The sequence below is a fragment of the Mus pahari genome, chromosome 12 (assembly GCF_900095145.1).
Source record: "Mus pahari chromosome 12, PAHARI_EIJ_v1.1, whole genome shotgun sequence".
NCBI lineage: Eukaryota > Metazoa > Chordata > Mammalia > Rodentia > Muridae > Mus > Mus pahari.
In genome coordinates, this window is record NC_034601.1 from 78,614,981 (window position 1) to 78,626,042 (window position 11,062).

Sequence of the window (11,062 nt, forward strand, 5' to 3'; positions counted from 1 at the left end):
CAACCTCCTGTAACTCCAGCTCCAGGGGATCTGATACCCCAGATATATTTCCGTGTGTGTGTTCATGCACGCCCCCCCTAGGAGGACAGAGTACATCAAATGCCCTGAAGGACAGACGTACGGGTAGTAATGAGCTCCCTGCCGGGGTGCTGGGAACTGAACTTAGGTCCTTGGCACTAGCAGTACATGCTCGCAGCCTCTGAGTCATTTCTCCACCCTTCTCAGTTAGTCATTTCAAGTTTACAAGTCGAAACCCAGTTTTTCTTTCAGGCATAGCAAGTTTTAACAGATACATTTCAGCTAAATTAATTTTCTCCTTGTGACCCCAAACCCAGAACATTCTAGAATGGAGCTGAAATTGAATTTCAAGGAAAAACAGGAAGAAAGATCAACAGAGGAACAGTGAGTCAACAGATCTGACATCCCCTCTGCTCAGTCACTGTCCTTCTACACCAAAGAACATCTGGAAAACATCCCCACATCCCCTGGCATTTAAGAACTGATACAGCTGGCCAAAGTCCATGTGGTTTCCTCTGGCTCCATGGACACTGAAGGCCTTTTCTTCAAGAATGGGAAATTTCCGCTGTCCTTCCATTCCGTCGGCTGTACCATCAAGAAGAATGTCTTCTCGATGACGAATTAAAATCCTCTTCCAGTTTAGTTTTCTGAGTCTGAAACATAGTTTTTCAGAGTAGGAAATTTCAAAACATATTTTGTACAGAACTGAGCTAGAATCTGTAAGACAGACTTCTCAGAGTTCGTAGCACGGGCACACACATTAACCCCAGGACTTAGGAGGCAGAATTTAGATCTCTGTGAAATGGAGACCAGCCTGGTCGACATAAAGTGTTCTACACCAGCCAAGGCTATATAGTGATATCCTGTCTCAAAACAAAACAACAAAGAATTACTTGCCAGTGTGTGCTCCTGTAAGTACAGATGTAATCTCACAGGGGCTTTTTTTCCTCAAATAGTTCTGATTATTTCTGAACACTCATTGATGGTCACCATTACTGTCTTCCATTAGAATGTGACTTTTGATTTTAATAGTTAATCATTTATTTTGTGAGAGGGTCACGTGAATCTCAGGCTGGCTTCTGTCTTGACATGTAGCCAAAGGTGGCAGTGAACTCTGGATCCTGTCCTTTCTGCCTTCAAAGGGCCAAGACTACAGACACGTACCTCTGTGCCTGGTATACGTGGTACTGAAGATAGAACCCCACGCCTTGTGCACACCAGGCAAGCACTCTTCCACTGAGCTACAAACTCAGGGACTGCTGCAAATATTTCAGAATTGTACAAACTGCTGACTCTTAAACTGGTTAAGGAACTTCTTAGAAACTAAACAGAGAATAAGATTACTGGCTTTGCTAATGCTCACAAGTAATCCCCTTTTCACAAGTCGAAAGTTGACCATATTCATTAGATAAGGGGAGGGCAGATTCATGAAAACTGGCAGGTCCTAGACAGCTTGAGGAGAGGGACGGTGAGCTGTGCACAGACAGCCTGGTCCCCGGTTGAGCACAGGCCTTGAACCCTGGTGACTCTTAGGGACAGCAGGTGTTTGGCCACTGGCTCCTGTCGCAGCTATAGACTCCCAACCTCCCCTCCACCACAGAGAGGTGTGTGGCCATTAGTCATGTGGTAGGCAATGCCCCAAGCTTTGGGTATTCTGTGTGGACTCCAGCTCCACAGTTACCTGGCAACAGCTAGGTAGGCCCAGTCCACTATAAAAGGGGCTGCCTGCCCCCTCCTCCTCCACCTCCCTCTTACTCTCCTGTTTTACTCCTGCTTCCCACTTGCCCCCTCTCTCCCCATACCCTTCCCCCTTCTTTCCACATGGTCATGGCCAGCCTCTACTTCCCTACTCTGCCTTTTTACAGTACACACCTTAAAACCATGAACTGCCTCTTCTCACTGGGATCCACTGTGCTGGAGCAATAGAGCAGGTCTTCTACTAAAGAGCAGAGAGTCTAACCTCCTGCCCGGGAGACCTCCCTGCATTCATAACTATGGCTGCCACCAGCCCAAGCCGCTGCACAAGACAAGGACTCTCGTCCCTGCGATGACCTGCCAGAGCTCTCTCCTCCTGCCCTTTTCCCTTTGGCCCCAGGCCACAGTCCACCCACCCACGGGCCCACTTTGTTCTCAGCTCTTCCATGACACACAGTGGCATTTAGGATGTCTGAGAGTGAGAACCTGTCTTCCCCAGCCTCTGTGCAGGCCAGGAGATTCTGTGTGGACCTCGATTGAGCTTTCCCCACCCCCAGAGCGGGGTCCTGTGGCTTCTCACAGCCTTCACCTACCATGGGGGTGAGCACAGTCAAACTCCCCGCATCAGCCTCATCCAGCAGCCAGAGCCCTGGGCCGGACCAGGACACCACTTTTGACCCACATGTGGGAGGGGCTCCATTCATTCACCATCCATTTATAGATGTGCACTGTGCTAGGGAAGGAATAGGTAATGCTATGTGTGTCATCCACCTTACCACACACTCGAGACAATCCTCAACATCCCTCGGGAACATATTTATTTCTACATCTCTTGTATCATCTTTCAAATTACAGCTACTGATGTGCTATAGAATACAGGAGAATCCTCACCTTGACCAGAATTCCTCGCAAGCACTTTGTGGGCCTTCCACACAAACAACGCCAGGTTTCCCAGGCATGCTAAACCCAGACAGGGACAATTCCTTGGCCCACTCTAGGATGTTTCTTCTTTTGCATTTGTTGTAGATGTGATGGCTGTAGATCCAGAGTCTCGTGAAAGTGAGATCGGCTGGGTGGACTGTGCTTTGCCTGGCAGGGGAGGGCGAAGCATCTATGTTGACATAGTCAGAGGCATGCTCTCTAACCCACTCTGTGGCGTTCAGTATACAGACATCTCCAAGACAGTTCTTCTGCAGGTATGTTATCAGATCTGTGTTCAGCTGAGTCTGCTGGGATCTACTCAGCAATATGGATCTGAGAGGAAACACGCAGGGAAAAAAAACTCAGTCCACTTCCTTGGACAAGAAAATAAATGTAAGAGTTATTTTTATCTTCGTGTTAATTTTGGCCTGCATAGTGAACACGATTTCTATAGCATACCTCACTGTAATTTCAGGCAGGACTGTAGGGTATTTAAAGGGAAGAATGCAAGACAAAGAAAACGTCACCTGAGGAGGAGGAAGAAAAAAAAGCTATAAACATTGTTCTAACTCGAGCGTGCACACACGCACACGCACACACTTGCACACACACTTCTCAACATGCTCTAACTCTTTCCAGCACAGAATTACCATTGTTGCTTCAGAGAGATCCAGGTTCACATTGATCGTAAAGTATACTTGCGATGATCGCCCCTCCATCGTTCTCTTCTCAATACAATCTTTCAGCTCCGCTAATGCCAGCTGGTCATTCACTATGAGCTCATTCTCACTGGGGAACATACTGGCCAGGAGGTCCAACTCGGAGAGCTGGGCCTCGGCCTGCTCCATCTCAACCATGCTGAGACATCTGCAAGTTCCTAAGGAGTGGAGGATAAGAGAGAGAATTTAAATAGAGTGACATGGACAGACATTTCCTTTAAAAATATTTAATTCCTTCATAAAATGAAAAAAATTAGTCAGCATTTTCCCAGTCATTCTATTTTCATATATCATATACTAGGGACCAAAACAATCAGGCTACAGACAGCTTAGTAGATAGGAATGTTGCCTGCTCTTCCGGAGAAGCTGAGTTCAGTTCCCAGTACCCATGATGCATGGCTCACAATGGCTTATGTGTAACTCCAGCCCCTGGGAATCCTACGGCCTCCATGGCTACCTACAGATACATGGCACACAGTCACATACACACACACACACACACACACACACACACACACACACACACAGAGGGAGGGAGAGAGTTATATATATATGTATATATATACATATATATGTATATATATATGTATACACACACATATTTTTAAATTAGGAGACAATCCATTAAAATTAATAGTCTTTTCAGTATTCTATACCTAGACAACTGATCTGGCATTTCTAGTTATGACAGTGGCCATTCTCTCTGAGAAATACAAACTAGGTACTCAAAAAGCTAAGCCAATGATATAGCCAGAGGAGTGGTTGTGTTCTTTCAAGTAGATATTAATGCTTACTAGTCTTTTACAACTTTTTATTTATTTTATACATATGGGTGTTTTGTCTGCATGTATGTCTGAGGACTGTGTACGTGCCATACATATGTGAGAAAAGGGAATCGAACCCCCTAAACTAGAGTTAGAGATGGCTGTGAGCCACCATGTAGGTGCTGGGAATTGAACCTGGGTCCTCTGGAATTGTGACTAGTGCTTTTTTTTTTTTTTTTTTTTTTGAATTATTTATTTTATGTATATGAGCAGACTGTAGCTGTCCTCCAACACACCATAAGAGGGCGTCAGATCCTCATTACAGATGGTTGTGAGCCACCATGTGGATGCTGGGAACTGAACTCAGGACCTCTGGAAGAGCAGTTCATGCTCTTAACAGCTAAGCCTCCTCTCTATCCTCCATTTAATTGTCTTTAAATGGAAGAGCCAGGTAGATGTGTTGGCTCATGCCTGCAATCCCAACATTCAAAAAGCTAGAAAACAGCACTTGGGAGGCAGAGGCAGGTGGATTTCTGAGTTCGAGGCCAGCCTGGTCTACAAAGTGAGTTCTAGGACAGCCAGGGCTACACAGAGAAACCCTNGGGCTACACAGAGAAACCCTGTCTCGAAAAACCAAAAAAAGAAAGAAAGAAAGAAAGAAAGAAAGAAAGAAAGAAAGAAAGAAAGAAAGAAAGCTAGAAAACTGTAGGTTCAAAGCCAGCCTGGGCTACAGAGTAAGACAAAGCACAACAATAAACGGTGAATTAACGTTCGGGGGGGGCACTCCTCCCACAGCTCAGGCAGCCCCCTTTCACGGTTGAAAGGAACGAACTTAGAAAGCTGAAACTGCAGAAGAAAGTTAAAGTATGAAGATATCATCCTCTGTCAACAGCTTTCACCCTTGTCCACCTAAGTCCTGCATCCAAGGCAGATTTGATGCTTCACATCAGAACACTAAAGCTGCTGGCCAGGCATGGTGGCACATGCCTTTAGTCCCAGCACTCAATTTAACTGAGGCATTGACTCAAGTCACAGAGGCAGGAAGATCTCTGTGACTGTGAGGCCAGTCTGGTCTACATGGAATCTTCCATACCTGCTAGGGTTACACAGTAAAGTTAAAAAAAAAAAATTAGGTAGGAAGAAAGGAAGGAAGGTAGGAAGGAAGAAAGAAAGAACTTAAGGAAGAAACTAGTTTAAGAAATATATGTAAACAAACAAATATTTTAAAGCCAGTAAAATAAACATTGTGGGTTTTTTTTTTCGAGACAGGGTTTCTCTGTGTAGCCCTGGCTGTCCTGGAACTCACTCTGTAGACCAGGCTGGCCTGGTACTCAGAAATCCACCTGCCTCTGCCTCCCAAGAGCTGGGATTAAAGGCATGCGCCACCACTGCTGGCTGCTAAAAGAAACATTGTTACTAATGTTCATGAAATGGCTGCCTTAAAACTGTAAAGGAGACAACCAAGCATTATTGTTATAATTATCAGTTGTTACCTTTTTACAGAGTTTTGAATCAAAACCAGGGCCTGGTAAACTGATCACACATACATGAAAAAAAAATCAGAAAAGGAATGTAGCAAGCAGTTGATAGTCAACTCAACAAAGCTGAGAGATGGCTTCCGCTTCCTAGTTTATACACCTTCTGACTCTACACAAAAGACACAATCCCCATTTCTAAACTGGAAAGAATGTGGCTGATGTGAAAACTGGGTAAAAATGTGTGGCCAGCCAGGCAGTGGTGGCACCTGTCTTTAGTCCCAGCACTCAGATGGATCTCTGAGTTCAAGGGCAGCCTGTGTATATACATACACATGCACAGATACACACACACACACACACACACACACACACACACACACACACAGCTCTGTGTATATACATACAGACGCACAGAGATACACACACACACACAGCTGTGTATATACATACACACGCACAGACACACACACAGCTCTGTGTATATACATACACACGCACAGAGACACACACACACACACTGGAGTGCTGAGAGGAGCCACAGCCCCCGTGGGATTATTTAAGGAGCAAACCAACCTAAACTCAGGTACCCAAGACTTAATGCAGATGCTCCGCACGCAGGCGCAGAATGTGGGCGGAGCCAGGAAACACCGAAGACGGTTCTGACCAATGGGCGGAAGTGCTGCTTCAGCGACCGCCCATTCGAGCCCCCATGGAGAGATGGCCTTCGTTCTGCTTAGCAAGAGCATCAGTGCCACACTTACCCAGAGCTGGGGCTCCCGCACTGCCGACACCCCGGGGCCGGACGCGCTCGCAGCTCAGGTCTCACCCTCGGGGAGAGAAAGGGGACCGCGCGACCTTTGAAACCTTCCTGCGGGAAGCCCGCTAGCGCTCTGCGGGCCGGCGCTTGCGCGAGAGGACGCAAGTCCCGGAAGCAGGAAGCTCCTCGCTTCTTGCTTAGCATTCACATCTGGACCGGCGAAGGGATGCTTTAACCCCCGCCTGGTGCTTTCTGATCCTGGATTTTATTCTTTATATTTCACCATCCCGGACTCATAGTCCTCATTGTCTTCCTGGGGACCGGGGCTGTGGCGGTGTTACAGGACCGCAAGGAATGCCAGCCAGCAAAGAACAAATCCTCTTCTGCAGGTGGCAGGATTTTATTGCCTAATGAGTCTAGAAAAGAAATATTAAATAGCGGACAGTCTTGTCATTCTCTTTTCTATACGTGACCCGTCCCTACCCCAACTAGAAGCTAAACAAATCTTACGGCATGTAACTTTAGCAAACAACTTTGCGTGTACTACGAAGGTATCTGCGGTGGTTACTTCTCAAGAGATGTATTCCTTTCCAGAAAAAAAGAGAGAATTCCAGGCTTACGAAAGTGTTTGGTAGTTGAATTTTAACTATGCAAGAAGTAAAACTTTGATGTGAGGTCTTAATCTCTTAGTCCCACCTAACAACTCTTTCCTAAGTAAGTGTTAGAGAAAAGCTCGGGGTCTCAAAGAAACAGGCCACCACTCCAACTGACGCCCTGGGGTCAAGGCAAACTTTACTGTTGATCAAGTAGGCGCTCTCAGGAAAACGTGGACACAGATAGGAAATGCATTTGTTTTTTGTTGGCGGTTGGCTAGTTGGATTTTTTATGAGGCAGTGTTTCCACGTGTAGCCCTGGCTATCCTGGAACTCGCTCTGTCAGGCTTGACCTCAAACTCTGCCTCTGCCTCTGTCTCCACCGCCTACCATGCATTTGGCTTTTATTTTAGCTTAGGTGGTGACTGCCTTTTCCCCACTAATTGGTGCCCTACCTCGAAATCTTAATTCAGTTTAGCTAGTCAGAAAATAATTGGTACATAGAACATGAAGGAGGGGGCGGTGGTGCACACCTTTAATCCCAACGTGAGGGAGGCACAGGCAGACTCAGGCACATCTCTGAGTTTGAGGCCATCCAGCCTGGTCTACAGAGTGAATTCCAGGACAGCTAGGATTACACGGGGAAACTCTTGTCTCGAAAAACCAAAAAAGAAAAAAAAAGTCAGGGAAAAGGGTCACTGTTTTGAGGAGAAAAGGGTTACACTACTCTAGGTGATGAAATTACTGGAAAAGAGCGGTTTGCCATTTGTGTAAACAAAGGTTTACACTGGAGGGCTGAGTCAAGTCTTAAGGTGGTAGAGAAAAATATTTGAATTCCTTGTTGGTTCTAAACACAAGCTGTATATTATTTGCTAGAAAATGCATTTGATATTTCTTCCAGTAGGTTTGTTAATCATCCACATTAATGTGAAGCTGGTTGTTTTCCCTTCTTCAGGAGCACTGCAGGCTGCGTTTAGTGGAGTCATTGTTAACTGTGCATGTGTGCAGATGTAGGTTAGACAGTGGTGGAGATAATTCCAAATCCTGAGTTTCTAGAACCTTCCCTCTTGTGGCACTTCTTGTCTTTAAACCAGAGAGCAGTAAGACATTAGAGTCACGAGCAGGTAACTGATGTTAACCATCCTGGCTGGTAACCAAGCTGGGAAGTTTATCCCTGTTAATAAAAGGACAGTGAAAGGGGATCCAGCATGAAAGTACTTCCTTATCCAACCATATATAATCCGCTCCGCCCCTTTTTCCTTATCCAACCATTTTTTTTAATCATTTTAGAAATGATTTGTAAACACTTATTCATTGGTAGTAGATGCAACCTTTCAGAACTGGAAGAAAACTCACAAAGGTAATTCTTTTTGTTTGTTTGTTTGTTTTTCGAGACAGAGTTTCTCTGTGTAGCCCTGGCTGTCCTGAAACTCACTCTTTCTCTGTGTAGACCAGGCTGGCCTTGAACTCAGAGATTTGCCTGCCTCTGCCTCCCAAGTGCTGGGATTAAAAGCGTGTGCCACCACTGCCCAGCTATCCTCCAGCTTTTTAAATGAAACCTTTAGAGCAGGTGTGAAGAGAGGAGCATGCCTTGGCACACTCCACAACACACTCCACCCACACTCAGCCATGTCTGGATGTTGTTGAAAGATGCAACTGCTCTCCAGTAGGAACTGCTGTTTTCCTTCCTGCAAAGCACGGCAGAGTTCCCTGTGGCCAAAACAGCAGTTTTGAAACAGTAGGGTGAAGCACCCTGCCTCTATCTCAAGCTTAAAAGTCATCTTATATACAAAGAGTAACGAAACACTAGGCTCATTCCTGTTTCTGATTATGTCTATTTCTTGAGGATTGGCATGTGTCCCATCTGTCACCTTAACTACAAATGGTTCTGTGCTGCCTGTTCCAGGAAATGGCAACCATGCCTTTCTTCTGAAAGGTCGTTTTGACCATCTATGCCTTTCGTGTGATGAGTACCACTTGTTATGACAACCTTGCAGCCTTGCCTTTGTTTCAGGAGGTTGTTGTGACCAACTTGTTCTGCTTCTGTTCTGCTTCTATAAACCGGCCTATTTGCCTGCACATCTCCCATTTGGAGCCTCTCTAGCCCTGAGCTATCAAAGCCTTGTCTCCCTCAGTCTAATGCTGACCTCTCTGTAACCCCCCCTCAGAGGGAGGCAGCCTCTGCCTACATGAATAAAAGAGCTTACTGTAATTAGTTGCATGCTGTTATTAATTTGCCCATGATGACTTGGGTCAGAGGTGACCAAGGCAGCTCATTCAGTCAAACAGTGTCTGGAGGGAGGGAGGGAGGATAGAAAAGAAAAAGATAATTAGACATTATAACATGATCAGCCAGTGCTGAGGCTGAAGCAGCCTTTTTTTTTTTCCCCAGTCAGCTTTTACACCATTCAAGGGACATCCAAAGAATAGGGCCTGTTCTTAGATCAAAGACAAAGCAATCAAACAAGGCAATGAGCAAAAGATTAAACAAGGTAGTAATCAAAGCAATAAGCAAAGTCCCTTAGGCCTCCCCCCCCCTCCCGGACTCATCAGGATGACCAAGATAAAAGGAATGCCACATGTTCCTCTGCTGGGTTTATCTTGTGCTTTGTAGTAGCCCAAATGTAAATACTCTTATCTGAGCCTACTTCCTTGTCTGAGCCCAGTGACAAATGCTTGCCAAATTTCTAGAAGTGGTTCCAAAAGCTCTTCATACAGTGGTCTTTCTCCTATCTTTGGGATTAACAAATAATGTTTAAAACTGGTCCAAAAAACAAAAAAAAGATTTGGATCTTTCCAATTCCCAAACTCCAAATGGCAGAAATGAGCTCATTTTGACCTTTTTTGTTTTTCTTTCTTTCTTTCTTTTTTTTTTTTTTTTTGTGGTTAAATAAAAACCAGCATTCCTTGGGAACTTGTTAAGCCAGTGTCTTGGGATTTTATTGCTGTAAAGGGACACAATGACCAAAGTAAATCTTATAAAGGAAAACATTTAATTGGGGTTGGCTCACAGTTTCACAGGTTTAGTCCATCATCATCATGGTGGGAAGCATGGCAGCATCCAGGCAGACATAGTGCTGGAAGAGCCAAGAATTCTACATCTTGGTCCTAAGGCATCAAGGGCGAGTCTCTCTCCCACACTAGATGGAGCCTGAGCATAGAAGGCCTCAAAGCCCACCTACACAGTGACCCAGTTCCTCCAGTGAGACCACACCTCTTAACAGTGCCACCTCCTATGGCCAAGCATTCAAACACACGAATCTATGGTGACCAAACGTGAGACCTCAGAGTCCCTCCACAGGGACAAACTTTCTCTCTCAAGGCCACACATGCTAATAGTGCCACTCCCTATGGCTAAGCATTCAGACACATCAGTCTATGGTGGCCAAACCTATTCAAACCACCACTGCTGGTTCTCATCTTCCAAAAGGTGTTTCCCTTACCTCGGGAAGGAGGCACTCAAGGCTATCAGTGATGTCTATTAGCACATCAAAGCTCATGCTAGCCTCCAGGCTCCCTCAGTATCAAAAGTTAGACATTTCAAAGTCCTCCTAGCAGCCTTGCCCTGGTCACCCGCCCTTCCATAGCCTCCAGAGCCTCTCTCCAGCTCTCAGCTTCTCTACCCTCAACTTCTCCTCCTCATAACCTGCTCTTCCAGCTGTTCCTGCTGTGCTCTGCTCTCCCTGTTTTCTCTATTCCCTGTCACCTGTTATCCCCACATTCAAAGACTGCCCTGGCCATGTCCTGCCTGTCCGCCATGCCCTGTCTGCCCTGGCCATGTCCTGCCTGTCCGCCATGCCCTGTCTGCCCTGGCCATGTCCTGCCTGCTATGTCCTGCCTCCCACCATCCCCTGTCTGCCCTGGCCATGTCTTGCCTGCTATGTCCTGCCTGCCCGCCATGCCCTGTCTGCCCTGGCTATGTCCTGTCTGCTATGTCCTGCCTGCCCGCCATGCCCTGTCTGCCCTGGCTATGTCCTGTCTTGTGGGGAGCCGCCCTCACATTCGCCATTACAAGATAGCGCTGATGTCCTGTGCTCTAACAAACAAACAAGGCAGCTGCGCATGTGCTGGGTAGATTTCCACTCCCTTGTGCCCTGCCTTTCCCGTGGCGTCATCT

General features: G+C 46.2%; 1 protein-coding gene across 2 annotated transcripts; it reads right to left on the reverse strand.

Moving 5' to 3' along the window:
• Positions 1–6,576, reverse strand: Rwdd2b (RWD domain containing 2B). Of its 2 annotated transcripts, none has more exons than XM_021209981.2 (5): positions 6,357–6,576; positions 3,285–3,511; positions 3,094–3,161; positions 2,605–2,967; positions 1–671 (listed from the first exon to the last, which is right to left on the reverse strand). In XM_021209981.2, the coding sequence occupies exons 2-5, from the start codon at positions 3,489–3,491 to the stop codon at positions 437–439; spliced, it is 873 nt and encodes a 290-aa protein (XP_021065640.1). In that variant the 5' UTR covers positions 3,492–3,511; positions 6,357–6,576; the 3' UTR covers positions 1–436. The 2 variants fall into 2 exon arrangements, with proteins under 2 accessions (XP_021065640.1, XP_029400490.1); XM_029544630.1 differs by lacking the exon at positions 6,357–6,576 and adding an exon at positions 6,169–6,203.
• Positions 6,577–11,062: the final 4,486 nt, after the last annotated feature.

Excerpts from the sequence above, each read along its gene's own strand:
- Rwdd2b (XM_021209981.2), bottom strand. The coding sequence starts at position 3,491 with ATGGTTGAGATGGAGCAGGCCGAGGCCCAGCTCTCCGAGTTGGACCTC. Across the intron at positions 2,968-3,093 it reads CTGCCTGAAATTACAGTGAG|ATCCATATTGCTGAGTAGAT; the intron begins GTATGCTATAGA and ends GTTTCCTCTCAG. Across the intron at positions 672-2,604 it reads TGCGAGGAATTCTGGTCAAG|ACTCAGAAAACTAAACTGGA; the intron begins GTGAGGATTCTC and ends ACTATGTTTCAG.